This window comes from Mustelus asterias, chromosome 11, assembly GCF_964213995.1.
Source record: "Mustelus asterias chromosome 11, sMusAst1.hap1.1, whole genome shotgun sequence".
Taxonomy (NCBI): domain Eukaryota; kingdom Metazoa; phylum Chordata; class Chondrichthyes; order Carcharhiniformes; family Triakidae; genus Mustelus; species Mustelus asterias.
Window position 1 is genome coordinate 57,993,334 of NC_135811.1, and position 12,819 is coordinate 58,006,152.

Here is a 12,819-nt window from a genome sequence, read left to right on the forward strand (position 1 = left end):
CTGTACAGAAAATTGAGTGCCATGCTTGTTAGGATTGCAGAAGGTTCACTATCCTAAACATGAGATAATTGGTAGCAGCCTTTCGAAGTCAAACCTCTGGGTTATTGGGACAGTGCATTGAGGGGTTTGCCTGCAATATTGGGTTTTGGAGCCAGTGCAGGTAATCCAGGCTGATGTGGAGCTTAGCAGGGTGTGGAGTCGGACCACCAGATTTCTTAACTTTAGTCAGCTTTGGGTTGAGACACATTTGCAAATGTCCAGAAGGAAAGAGTGGTAACTGAAATGGGAGGAGTTGTGTTAGAGAAGGCCAGAGTGCTGAAGACCTGCTTTGAGGCCTACACCAGCACTGTTCTGCATCCAGTCATTAAAAGGGGACTGGCTGGCTGAGTTTTTCCCTTCTCTTCCCACCCTTCCCAAAACAGGAATTCGAGGATAGCACTCAGCTTTGAAGAAATTCAGAGTTTGGGAACTCAAAAAAAAAGTGAGTTAATCAGAAAGGTTAAGAGCAGAGAAGGAAAGATATGAGAGAGCATCAGGGGAAAATATGAAAAGAAACAACAAAACATTTTACTAAGAGCAGTAGTTTAGTTTTAAAAGTGAGGTGGACCACCTGAGAATAGAAGATTGTCACTCTGTAGGTGATTGAATTGTGGTAGGGATATTTACTAAATATATCTTATGAGAACACGAGTGGACCATTTAATTCCCCCAGCTTTTGCACTATTCAATTAGAGCATGGCTGACTATCTAAAATTACGTTCAATTAAGAATATAAGAATTAGGAGCAGGAGTAGTCTTTGAGCCTACTCCATGATTCAATACAATCATGGCTAATCTCCACTCTCGTGTCCTTTCTCCATAACCCTTCAACCCATTACTAATTACAAATCTGTCTATCCCTCCCTTAATGTCCCAGCATCCACAGCACTCAGGGATAGTGAATTCCACAGACACTCAACCCTTTGAGAGAAGTAATAAATCTGCTACTCCTTATCCTAAAACTATGACCCCTCATTCTGGATTTTCCCACAAGAGGAAATATCCTCTCTATGTCTAGTTTGTCAATCCCCTTTATCATCTCGTACACCTCAATTAGATCTCCTCTCATTCTTCTAAACTCCAGGGAGTATAGACCGAAACTGCTCAGTCTTTCTTCATAAACCACACCCCTCATCTCTGGAATCAATCAAGTGAATCTCCTCTGTACTGCCTCCAAATCAATTACATTCTTCCTCAAGTAAGGGGATCAAAACTGTACACAGTACACTGGTTGGCCTCACTCATGTTTTGTACAGTTGCAGCAACAATTACTTTTATATTCTATTCCTTTAGCTATAAATGCCAAAATTCCATTTGCCTTCCTTATTACCTGCTGAACCTGCATACTAGTATTTTGCAGTTCATGCATGAGGACACCCAGAACCCTCTGCACTGAAGCACTCTGAAGTTTCTCTCCATTGAGATAATAAATTGCCTTTCTATTTTTCCGACCAAAATGGATAATCTCTCACTTATCCATGTTAAACTCCATCTGCCACATTTAGGCTCACTAACCTAACCTATCCATATCCATTTGTAAATTTCTAATTTCCTCATTGCAACTTCTTATCCCATCTGTGGCTATCGTAGCTTCTATCCCTGCATCCAAGTCATTAATATAGATTTTGAATAGTTGGAACCTGAAGACGGAACCCTGTGACACCCCACTAGTTATATCTTGCCAACCTGACAATGACCCATTTATCTCGACTCTCTCCTTTTTGTTCTGTAACCAATCCTCTATCCAAGCTAATAAATTTCTAGAATCATAGAATCCCAACAATGCAGAAGGAGACCATTCGGCCCATCGAGTCTGCACCGACCACAATCCCACCAAGGCCCTATTACCATAACCCCACATATTTACCCTGCTTATCCCTCTGACACTATGGTCAATTTATCATGGCCAGTGAACCTAACCCACACATCTTTGGTCTGTGGGAGGAAACTGGAGCATCCGGAGGAAACCCACACAGACACAGCATGGGGAGACTGTGCAAACTCCACACAGACAGTAACCCGAGGCTGGAATTGAGCCCGGGTTCCTGGCGCTGAGATGCAGCAGTGCTAACCACTGTGCCATCGTGCCACCCCTATCCTCATGTGATTTCACCTTGTGTATTAGCCTTTCATGCAGCACCTTATCAAATGTCTTCTAGAAATCCAGGTACACTACATCTACAGGATCTCCTTTATCCACTTTGCTTGTTACATCTTCAAAGGACACTAGCAAATTAGTCAAATCAACTTCATCAAACCATGCTGACTGATGGATTGCGTTTTGACTTTCCAGATGCCCTGTTATTATTTCCTTAATAACGGATTCTAACAATTTCCCAACGACAGATGTTAAACTAAGTGGTCTATAGTTCCCTACTTTCTGCCTCCCTCCCTTTTTGAATATATTAGCATTTTCCCAATCCACTGGAACCTTTTCTGCATACAAGGACTGTTGGAATATTAATTGCGACTGTCACTTCCTTTAAGGCCATCAGGACTTAACTACCTTCAATCCCAATAGTTTGCTCATTATTTAGTCTCTAGTGATAAGGCTCATGTTTCGCCCATTCTATAAACTCTGCATTACTTGTTACTATTCACAGACAGCATAGGCCAGTTAGTCCAACTCAATCAGCTGAGAGGAACAGAGGGTTCTGGGTGTGCTTGTCCACAGATTCTTGAAGACGGCAGGACAGGTTAATAGCATAATTAAGAAGGCATATGGAACCCTTGTTCATTTAAGTCATGGCATAAATGATAAGCACAGTAAGAAGTCTCACAACACCAGGTTAAAGTCCAACAGGTTTATTTGGTAGCAAATACCATAAGCTTTCGGAGCACTGCTCCTTCGTCAGATGGAGTGGATATCTGTTCTCCAACAGTGCACAGACACAGAAATCAAGTTACAGGATACTAATTAGAATGCAAATCTCTACAGCCAGCCAGGTCTTAAAGGTACAGATAACCCACATTGGTGGTGGGAGTCTGGAATGCACTGCTTGGGAGGGTAGTAGAGGCAGGAAACTTCACAACCTTTAAAAAAACACATGAATAAGCACATGCAATGTCATAACATTCGAGACTATGGGCCAAGTGCTGGAAAGTGGGATTAGCATAGTTTTGTTGGTGCAGACGAGATGGGCTGAAGGGGCTGTTCTGTACAGTGTGACTCTATAACTAGTCTGTGCTGGTGTTGATGTTCCATATGAGCTGTTTTGACACTTGTGTGTGAAGAAATGCATCTTGACGATACCCTTAATAGCTTGCTCTAATTTTAGGATTATGCCCCTTCTTCTGAACTCAACTGGAGAAAATAGTTTCTTTCTATCCTCTCAAATCCCTTAATCATCGTAAACACGACAATTAGATTACCACAATTAGATAACCCCTGAATATTTTATACTCAAGGGAATATAAACCTGGTCTATGCACCTTGCCCTCATAAATTAATCCCATTATCATTCTGGCGAATCTGCAGTCCACTACCTCCAAGACCACCATATCCTTCCTGTGGTGCAGTGCTCAGAACTGAAAGCATTTAGTCTAAACGCAGATCCAGAGCTTTCATTAACCTTTCCTAAAGAGACAAAGGTTGAACTCTGAAATGGTTAAGAACAGGATGAGTGGTATGATCGATAAAGGAACTGTTACTTGACTAAAAATCATTTGTGAACCAATTTAGTATTTCTGGTTTTAATTATTCCCTCATTTCTCGATTAAAATCCACCCACATCTCATTTATCAGATGCTTGACGTCAGTAGGTCTCTCTGAATATCGTCACTTTCCTCTAGGTATTCAGCTTTCCTCCAAAGCTTGATGGTATTCCAGCTTAACTTCCTATTTTTCATACCTTCATCACCCATTGTGAGTGTGAATAAAATGGTCCAGGGATTTTCCTTTCAAGCATTTTGCTGGGTTCAATGACCATTAATTTTCTGTTTACTTATTTATGATTCTATTTGCTGTGTTTTCTTTTGTTACTTCGCCATATAAACTCCAGTTAGAAGGGTTGTCACGGGCCTTTTAAAGTGCAGCTTGATTGTTGTTTTTCAATCCAAGTAAATGTAATTTGGCAAGATATTAAATCACTCCTTGTTACATTGAGGTTGAATCACCTAATTTAACAATACATTTGCCATGTTCTGTACAATAAATGTCAACTTCACAGACCTGTAGTTCCCAGACTCCTGATTAGCGCTGTATTAAAAATAACAATTGTATTTAGTGTTTTTAAATCTTGCATTTAATGAGTTGTGGCATAGCTCCTCAAGCTAGTCCTAACATTTAATTGGTTCATGTCTGACCTATATCCTAACCCTATTTACCAACATTGGTTCCATTATTCTTCGGTTTTGTTTTGTTGGTTAAGGGTACTATCGATTTTAATTTATCCCCAACCTCAGCAGGTTTCCGTCAAAAAAAAGAGTTTGAGGAAGAACTATTTTCTGACATTACAAAGACGTGCTGGTTAGGTGCATTGGCCGTGCTAAATTCCGCATCAATGTACCCGAACTGGAGTTCGGTGGAGTGTGGCGACTAGGGGATTTCCACAGTAACTTCATTGCAGTGTTAATGTAAGCCTACTTGTGACACCAATAAATAAAACTTAATTTTCAATTTAACCTGGACTGGACGAGCTATAACTTTAAGATTCTGCTCCATTGTTCTGGACTGCCCCCACTAGCTCACCAAAGGAGAGAGTGTGGAGGCAGAAGGGGTAGTGTTCTTCATGAATACTTTGTTGTTTTACACACAGGCTGTGTTTATTTTTGCTGGAACACCAGGGGGAGCACTTCCTACATGTGTGCCGAGGCAGTGCCAGCCATGTAAGCGAGAGCTGTTTTCAAGTGTAGCTGGTGTCTTGAGATTCATTTTATCATTCATAACAAGACAGACATCGTACATTATGATGCAAACTGAAACCTGGTATTGGGGAATAAATTAAATCAGAATCATGTTCGGATTGACAGTTCCTTAAATGTTCTGTTCATTTCCCATTCATTTTATTACAAATTTCATCAGAAGTACATTGGGGTATTGTTTTTTTAATAGGACTTTTAAAATTTGCTGTCAAAAAGCCTTTGAGAAGCATCAACATATATAGGCTGACTCCATCTTGCATTATTTATTGACATTTATTATTTCACAAATGATTGTATTCTTTGGTAGCTGGGCTGTACCAGGATATAGTTTTTATGATTATTGTACCTGCCAAAAGGGCCTTTAATCACAATGTTTCACTGCTTTGAATTAAAACGAAATTAATAAATAATATGTATTAAATAGTAAAACATTGCCTAATGTGGGTGTAAAGATGCTCGTTCACCAGCTTAGGGAAAACACAACTCATTTATTTACAGGTTAAAACTGTACAGAGGCTTGCAGCCTCGTGGCTGCAGCCAGCTCCTGAGAGGACTCTGAGTGCAGAAGCCCGTGCTCACCAGGCTGATTCCTCACTCTGCTCCCTAGTTGGTTCCCTGGGTTATGTGACCCTTACTCTACAGAATGATCTTTAAAGGGACAATCACCACAGTGGGGCTTGAGATAACTCTGGGTTGGATTTAACACCTTCATGCCCTGTTTGTAACTGGGACTATCTGAATGTGAGCAGTGACTTGATAATTTGCCTATGTGGGATGTACATTAATACAAGAGAGGTGACAGTGCAGCAACTCTTGAGCTCCTCTTGAGCACATTGTCACTGAACATAGTACTCTGTATGCAAGTTGTCCAAGTTTCTCTGTGGTAATTGACATATAAGCAGGGCCCACGCTTCTCATGAGCTGCCAGGCCTGCGATTACCTGTCTGTTATCCTATAGTTACCCTGGAATGTTCCTGGATCTCTTGCAAGAGTAACGTTGAATTCTGGTTCTCGGATTTTAAATCTGCTCAAAAAGAATGGCCCGTTTTGTGTCACCCGGCACTTTATTGTGTATTCTGTGTTCAACCTCTAATATAATGAAGTTTATTTGTGTCTGTATGTGCGAACAATTGGAAGTGCTTGTTTTGTTTTCAGTAAGATTGTTCAATAAAGAGAGCCCTATTAACTAGCCGGGCTAGTTGGCTAATTGGCACTTGCGTAACACTGATGCTCTTGCCGGCCACCAGAAAGGCACCAGTATCGGTTCCACAGGGTTGGCTGCTGCAGAGTGGGCTGAATGCACATGCGCATCCATTCCTGACACCGTTATGGTCGCCAGCAAGAGTTGCAATGTTTCACAATGGCAGGGGATGAAGCAGACATTGTAGTTTCAGGAGAGGTGTGAAAAGTGGATGGGATTAACAAGGTGGGGGGCGGGACATTAAAGTTTTTAGCATCCTTGCAAGTGTATAAATAACCAGGTCCAGATGAAATGTATCCCAGGCTGCAAAGGGAAGAAATAGCAGAGGCTCTGATCATCATTTTCCAATCCTCTCTGGCTACAGGCATGACGCCGGAGGACTGCCAACATTGTGCCGCTGTTTAAAATGGGAAAAAGGGATAGCCGAATAATTGTAGGTCAGTCAGCCTAACCTCGGTGGTGGGAAAATTATTGGAAAAAGTTCTAACAGACAGTATAAATCGTCATTTAGAAAGACATGGATTAATCAAGAACATCAGCATGGATTTGTTAAGGTAAGGTCATATCTGACCATCTTGATTGAATTTTCTGAGGAGCCAAACAAAGTGTCCCTCATGGTAGCACGTTTGATGTAAAGTACATGGATTTCTAGCAAGGTTTTTTTGACAAGGTTCCATATGGTCGACTGTCCGAAAATTCAAAGCTTAAGATCCAAGCAAAAGGGCAAGGTGGATCCAGAATTGACTCAGTGGCTTTTTGTGGTATGTACCAATGATTTCGACTTAAATGTAAGTGACATGATAAAGAGATTTGCAGTTGATATGATTGATAGCTGAAAGAAGGGAAGAAAGCTGCAGGAAGATATAAATGGACTGGTCAGCTGTGCGGGAAAGTGGCCATGTGGAAATGTGTGAGATAATACCTTTGGGGGAGGCAAACAAGGCAAGAGAATACTTTCTTTGAAGTGGTGGCAGAACAGAGAGTCCTTGGTGTGTGCGTCCACAATTGCTGAAGGTAGCAACACAGATAGGGTGCTTAGAAAGAAATATGCATACTTTCCTTTATTGGCTGAGGCAGAAGAGAAGGGAGGTTATGATGTAGCTGCCTTGAACTCTCGATGTACCACAGCTGGATTAATGTGTACTGTTCTGGTTATCATATTACAGGAAGGATGCAATCACATTCGGGAGGGCATTGAGGAGATTTACATGAATGATGCTAGGAATGGCGATTTTAAGCTTTGAGGAAAGATTGGATAAATTGGGTTTGATTCCTTTGGAACAGAGGAGGCTGAAGAGTGTGCACAGTTATGGTCTCCCCCTTAGAGTGGCTAGGAAGGACATAATTCTGTTAGCAGAGAGTTCAATAACCAAGGGGCAGAAGGATTAGAGGGGAATTGAGCAGAAAGTTTTTCACCGAGGAGGTAGTGGCACCCTGAAATTTGCAACATGAAAGGACGATGGAGGCAGAAATCCTCAGTGCGTTTCTAAATTTAATGGAAATGGACTTGAATTGCTGTGGCCTACAGGGCTATGGACTGGGAATGTGAGATAAGGCTCTTTTGACCAGCAGATCCATGATGAACTAAATAACTACCTTCTGGGTTGTACATGTTCTATGTTTCTATCTGCCCTATAACATTCTTTAATCATTTTAAACACCTCAGCTAGATCACCCCTTATTCTCCTGAAGTAGTTTATTTTGTAAACCGAGAAAAAATTCTTCATTAGTTAGTAAATAAAAAAAACAGTATTTGCATCCATCCTGCACCTTAATGTATTGTTGGGAATTCCCAAAGAACTTTACAACAACGGTTTACTTTTAAAGTATAATGTTATCTCGTCAAACACAAGAAACAACTTTTGTTTAGCAAGTCCTGCAAGCAGCAATAAATAGGTGTTGGTGGCCTAGGGCACACAACAGAACATTACTTTATTGCAACACTAATTTGAGTCAATTAACTCTGCAAAGCGATTCCTTCAATTCTGACCTCTTGTGCATTGCTGGTGTTCATCATTGCACAATTGGTGACTGTGTCTTTAGCTGCCAAGGTGCCAAGCTCTGGAATTCCATTCCTCATTCCCTCTACCTCGCTACCTCTCTTCCTTCCAGATGTGCTTCATTCACTGACTTTTAGTTACTTGTCCAAATGCTTCCAGTCATGGCAATGGTGTCAAATTATGCTTGATAATATTCATATGAAACACCTTGGGATATTTTACTAAGTTAAATATGCTATATAAATGTGATTTGTTATTGATTTATTGAACAGTGAATTCAGTTGTTGGATTACAGTTTGTTACCACAAACACCATCAGTGGCAGCACTTGTCACTGTCTCTCAAATAGGATATTATGTGGGTAGAAAGAGCAGTAATTGGGTTTCTTGTTGGTACTTTTGGACGATACCTCTTTTAGGCTGCTTTGTACTTGGGGTTAAATGTATTGTTTTTACGACTTGACAATTTTCCAGTTTGATCTTCAGGAATCCCTTGCAACGCCAAGTGATGTAAATTTTAGTGATTTGAGTTGTGTTTCACATTGCTAATTTTCTGATGCAGTACAATTCCAGAATCGCCAAGGTGGTTGTATTCTCAGGGGAGGACTGAGGAAGCAGAGGAGGGGCTACAATATATTGCACGAAGGAATGGGAATGAGAAGATTTTTGTGCAACTGAAACCCTGTGCTGGAACGCTGAAAGCTGGTCAGCCAACTCATGGAGTGATGGACCTGATGAGATACCCGACATTACGCTGGAGAACTGCTATCTTGATGTATGTGTGGTAAGTAATCATTAAAAGGTGCAGGGATTTGCAGATTCACTGTGCAGTCAAGTGAATCTGAAGCATGTCTTAAACCTTTCCACTGTAAAGGTACTGTAATCTACTGTTCTCAAGAGGATCATTTATTAGGTTCAACTTCCCCACCTCAGTTTTTATTTTTACAACTTTGAGGGAGAAAATTATGATTGCATTAAATCTAAATCTCCATATGAATGCAATGAGGTCTCACTTACATATTGATAAGTGACAAGTTAAATTAATTCATCCCATACCATTTTTGAAATTTACTGTGTTAGGGGCCTATGAGTAAATTGAATTGCACAACATGAAGTTTATTATAACTAATGGAGGAAATATCATTGCGCTTATTCCTTTCTATTAATTTCAGTCTACCTGTCTCTGATTTCATTTTCTACATTCTTTTTCTTTCCTTCTCCACTTCTGCGTCTTTGTCTCTGGTGCTTTTCTCGTAGGTGGGGTGCGATTGTAGGGTAAGGAGCTATTGCAGACTGTGTTTAGGAGAGGCTTGCAAGAGAATACACCCAATTTGATTCACTCCATGTGACATCAAGAAACACCTGAAGGCACTGGTTACTGCAAAGACTCGGGGTCCTGATAACATGCCGGCAATAGTACTGAAGACTTGTGCTCCGGAACTAGCCACACCCCTAGCCAAGCTGTTCCAGTAAAGCTGCAATACTGGCCTCTACCCGGCAATGTGGAAAATTGCCCAGGTATGTCCTATACACAAAAAAACAGGACAAGTCAAATCCAGCAATGACCTGCCCATCAGTGTACTCTCAATCATCGATAGCGTGATGGAAGGGGTCATTTACAGTGCTATCAAGTGGAAATTAGTCAGGAATAACCTGCTCACCGACGCTCAGTTTTGGTTCCGCCAGGGTCACTCAGCTCCTACATTACAGCCTTGGATCAAACATGGTCGAAAGAGCTGAACTCCAGAGGTGAGGTGAGAGTGACTGTCCTTGTCATCAATTGACTGACAGTGGCATCAAGGATTCCTAGCAAAACTGGAGTCAATGGGAGTGAGGGAGAAAACCTTTCACTGGTTGGCGTCATACCTGGCACAAAGGAAGATGATTGTGGTGGTTGGAGTTCAATCATCTCAGCTCCAGGACATCACTGCAGGAGTTTCTCAGGATAGTGTCCTAGGCCCAACCATCTTCAGCTGCTTCATCAAAGACCTTTTCACCATCAAAAGGTCAGAAATGGTGATGTTTGCTGATGTTCAGCACCACTTCCAATTCCTCAGATACTGAAGCAGTCCGTGTCCAAATGCAGCAAGACCTGGACATTATCCACGCTTTTGCTGACAAGTGGCAAGTAACATTTGCACCACACATGTGCTAGACAATGACCATCTCCAACAAGAGAGGATCTAACCATCGCCCCTTGACATTCAATGACATTATCACCACTGAATCCTCCACTGTCAACATCCGGCGGGGGGGGGGGCGGGTTTGCCATTGAGCAGAAAGTGAACTGGACTAGCCATATAAATACTGTGGCTGCAAGAGTAGGTCAAAGGCTCAGAATTTTGCGGCGATTAAGTCACCTGACTACCCAAAGTCTGTCCACCATCTACAAGACGCAAGTCAGGAGTGTGATGGAATATCTCACCTTGCCTGGATGAGTACAGTTCCACAACAATCAAGAAGCTCAACAACATCCAGGAAGAAGCCACCTAATTGGCCACATCCCATCCATTACCATAAACATTCACTTGTCCACCACTGACACATGTAAGATCATAAGCCATAGGAACAGCAGTAAGCCATTTGATCCATCGGGTATGCTCCGCCATTTAATGAAATCCTGACTACCACCTGGAAGGACGAGGGCTGCAGATGTCTGGGAACACCAGCACCTGCAGGTTTCTTTCGAAGGATCACACTATCCTGACTTGGACCTGTATCACCTTCACTGCAGCTGGCTCAGAATCCTGGAAATCCCTTCCTAACAGCACTGTGGTGTACCCACACCATGCAGACTGCAGTGGCAGCACACCAGCACCTTCTCGAGTGCTATTAGGGATGGGGGCAATGATGGACAATGGCAAGCCAGTGACACCACATCCCACAAAATAAAAAAAACTCATCACCACCTCTACCCAATCACCTGATTAATCTACTTCCCTCCCAGATCACTCATCATACACATCAGCTTTCACCATCCACTTTACATAACTCCCACTTGCTCCATCCTCTTTCCCCCTGGTTCCCCCCCCCCCCCCGCCACCGCCGAAGAATTTATTCTCTGTTGGTCAGTTCACCAACTTAGCCTCTGTTTGAGGCCTGCTCTCATTTGACTGTATGCTGATTGATAGTTTTGTCTATTGTTTATTTTTGTGTTTTAATGAAGCCATGGGTAGAAATGTTCAGCTCTGGATTTAAAAAATAATTGGCCTCTGTTTGTTCTTTGAATAGGTATGTCTGCAGCCTTGTGTATTATGGCCTGACGTTGAATGCGGGGGAATTGAAAGGCAATCGTTACCTGAACATCGCTTTGTACGGCCTTGTGGAAGTGCCAGCGTTCCCCCTCTGCCTCTACTTCATTGATAAATCCTGGTAAGATTAACCTCCCACCTCATCTTTAAATGACCAATTATGGTTTTAGGTATGTGTTGGCAATGAAGTGTAAACCTTCAACAGTGGAACAAATCCCCTGCACACAGCCTTGGCAAATATCTACTCTTTGCGATCTTCTGAGGGGTAAAAGCAAGGCCCACTGGTGTGAGTTCCCTCTGTTTAAGCACTGGGTTGAATTTTGATGCACAGGATCTGAAAGCGTGGTACTAATTGTAAAACCACCGCAGTTCACAATTGCAAAAGGATATTTGAGACACCGGTGAGAGGAGGATGATTTTGCCTCTACCTCCCTCCAGTTCAGCAGTGTGATGGTGAAGGAATCTGTCATGTCATTTGCCTTTCCTAGGAGAGTTATAATTTTCACACAATCCTGCCCTTTCAAAGCTGGATTATCTGAGTGTCTTCCCTTTCTTGCCGAAATTTACAGCACGCTGGCTAAGCACCTACCACATTGAATGGTAACCGGGAGCTATGAGAGGGGCAGTAATTTTCCAGGGCAGGTTTTACAGCAATATCTACATTATTATTGTCCAGAATTAGCTGGAACTGAGCATCTTATGGCGTAGGTTGTTAGTTAAGCTTATTGCTGCACAATTCAGCTCATTACATTTCTACTGGTTCTCTGTCTAGAGGTGCAAGCTGATAACAGGGCATGTGGGATCTTGCTGAATATTTAACGAGTGTATCAGCAGTGTACCTTTTAGCCAGTGACACTTAGAGATTATGAAATAAAGGGAATCACAGAGGGATTGCTGCCCTGCCCTAGAGATGGCATCTTTCAAATGAAGTGTTAAAACGAGGCCCTCTGATTGCCTTGTGGGTGGACATAGAAGATCTCACTGCACTATTTTGAAGTAGAATAGGAGAATTCTCCTTGATGTCCTGGCCAGTAGTTATCCCTCAATTACTATCACTACAAGAACATTGCCACACTGAAGAACTTCAAGCCCAACCAGAGGTGGATTTGTCACTCCTCTTTTAGTTTTCTATCTTAATTTCTTTCCTTTTTGTTTCCATCCTGCCTCGACTGGCTTTCCGACTCTGGCTCGGCGAGATCCAGAGAGTGCAGCCCGTCCCTGATGTTATCTGGAGAATTAGACACTTTGACCAGTGTATTGTAACTCATTTACCAAGATGCCCTTTCTTGTGTGACTATTGCAATACTTTTGGTACCAAACTTTGACAAAACATCTTCGTTAAATGAAACTTAACTTAAACACTATAGCGTATTTATCTGAGACCCGAATACTACCGTGAGGTTGAACTGGCCAGGCTTGTTCCACCGGTATGAATCTTGGTCTCGGATCTTCACCCATTGTTCACTG

General features: G+C 42.1%; 1 protein-coding gene across 3 annotated transcripts in view; it reads left to right on the forward strand.

The window, feature by feature from the left end:
• The window catches only part of slc22a15 (solute carrier family 22 member 15), a 119,460-nt gene that overhangs the window by 82,377 nt on the left and 24,264 nt on the right, over window positions 1-12,819 (forward strand). For 2 of the 3 annotated variants that reach the window (XM_078223642.1, XM_078223644.1), the window contains exons 6-7: window positions 8,664-8,885; window positions 11,333-11,473. In XM_078223642.1, coding sequence (XP_078079768.1) covers window positions 8,664-8,885; window positions 11,333-11,473 — 363 coding nt within the window. The remainder of the gene's footprint in view (window positions 1-8,663; window positions 8,886-11,332; window positions 11,474-12,819) is intronic. The other variant, XM_078223643.1, reaches the window with a different exon arrangement.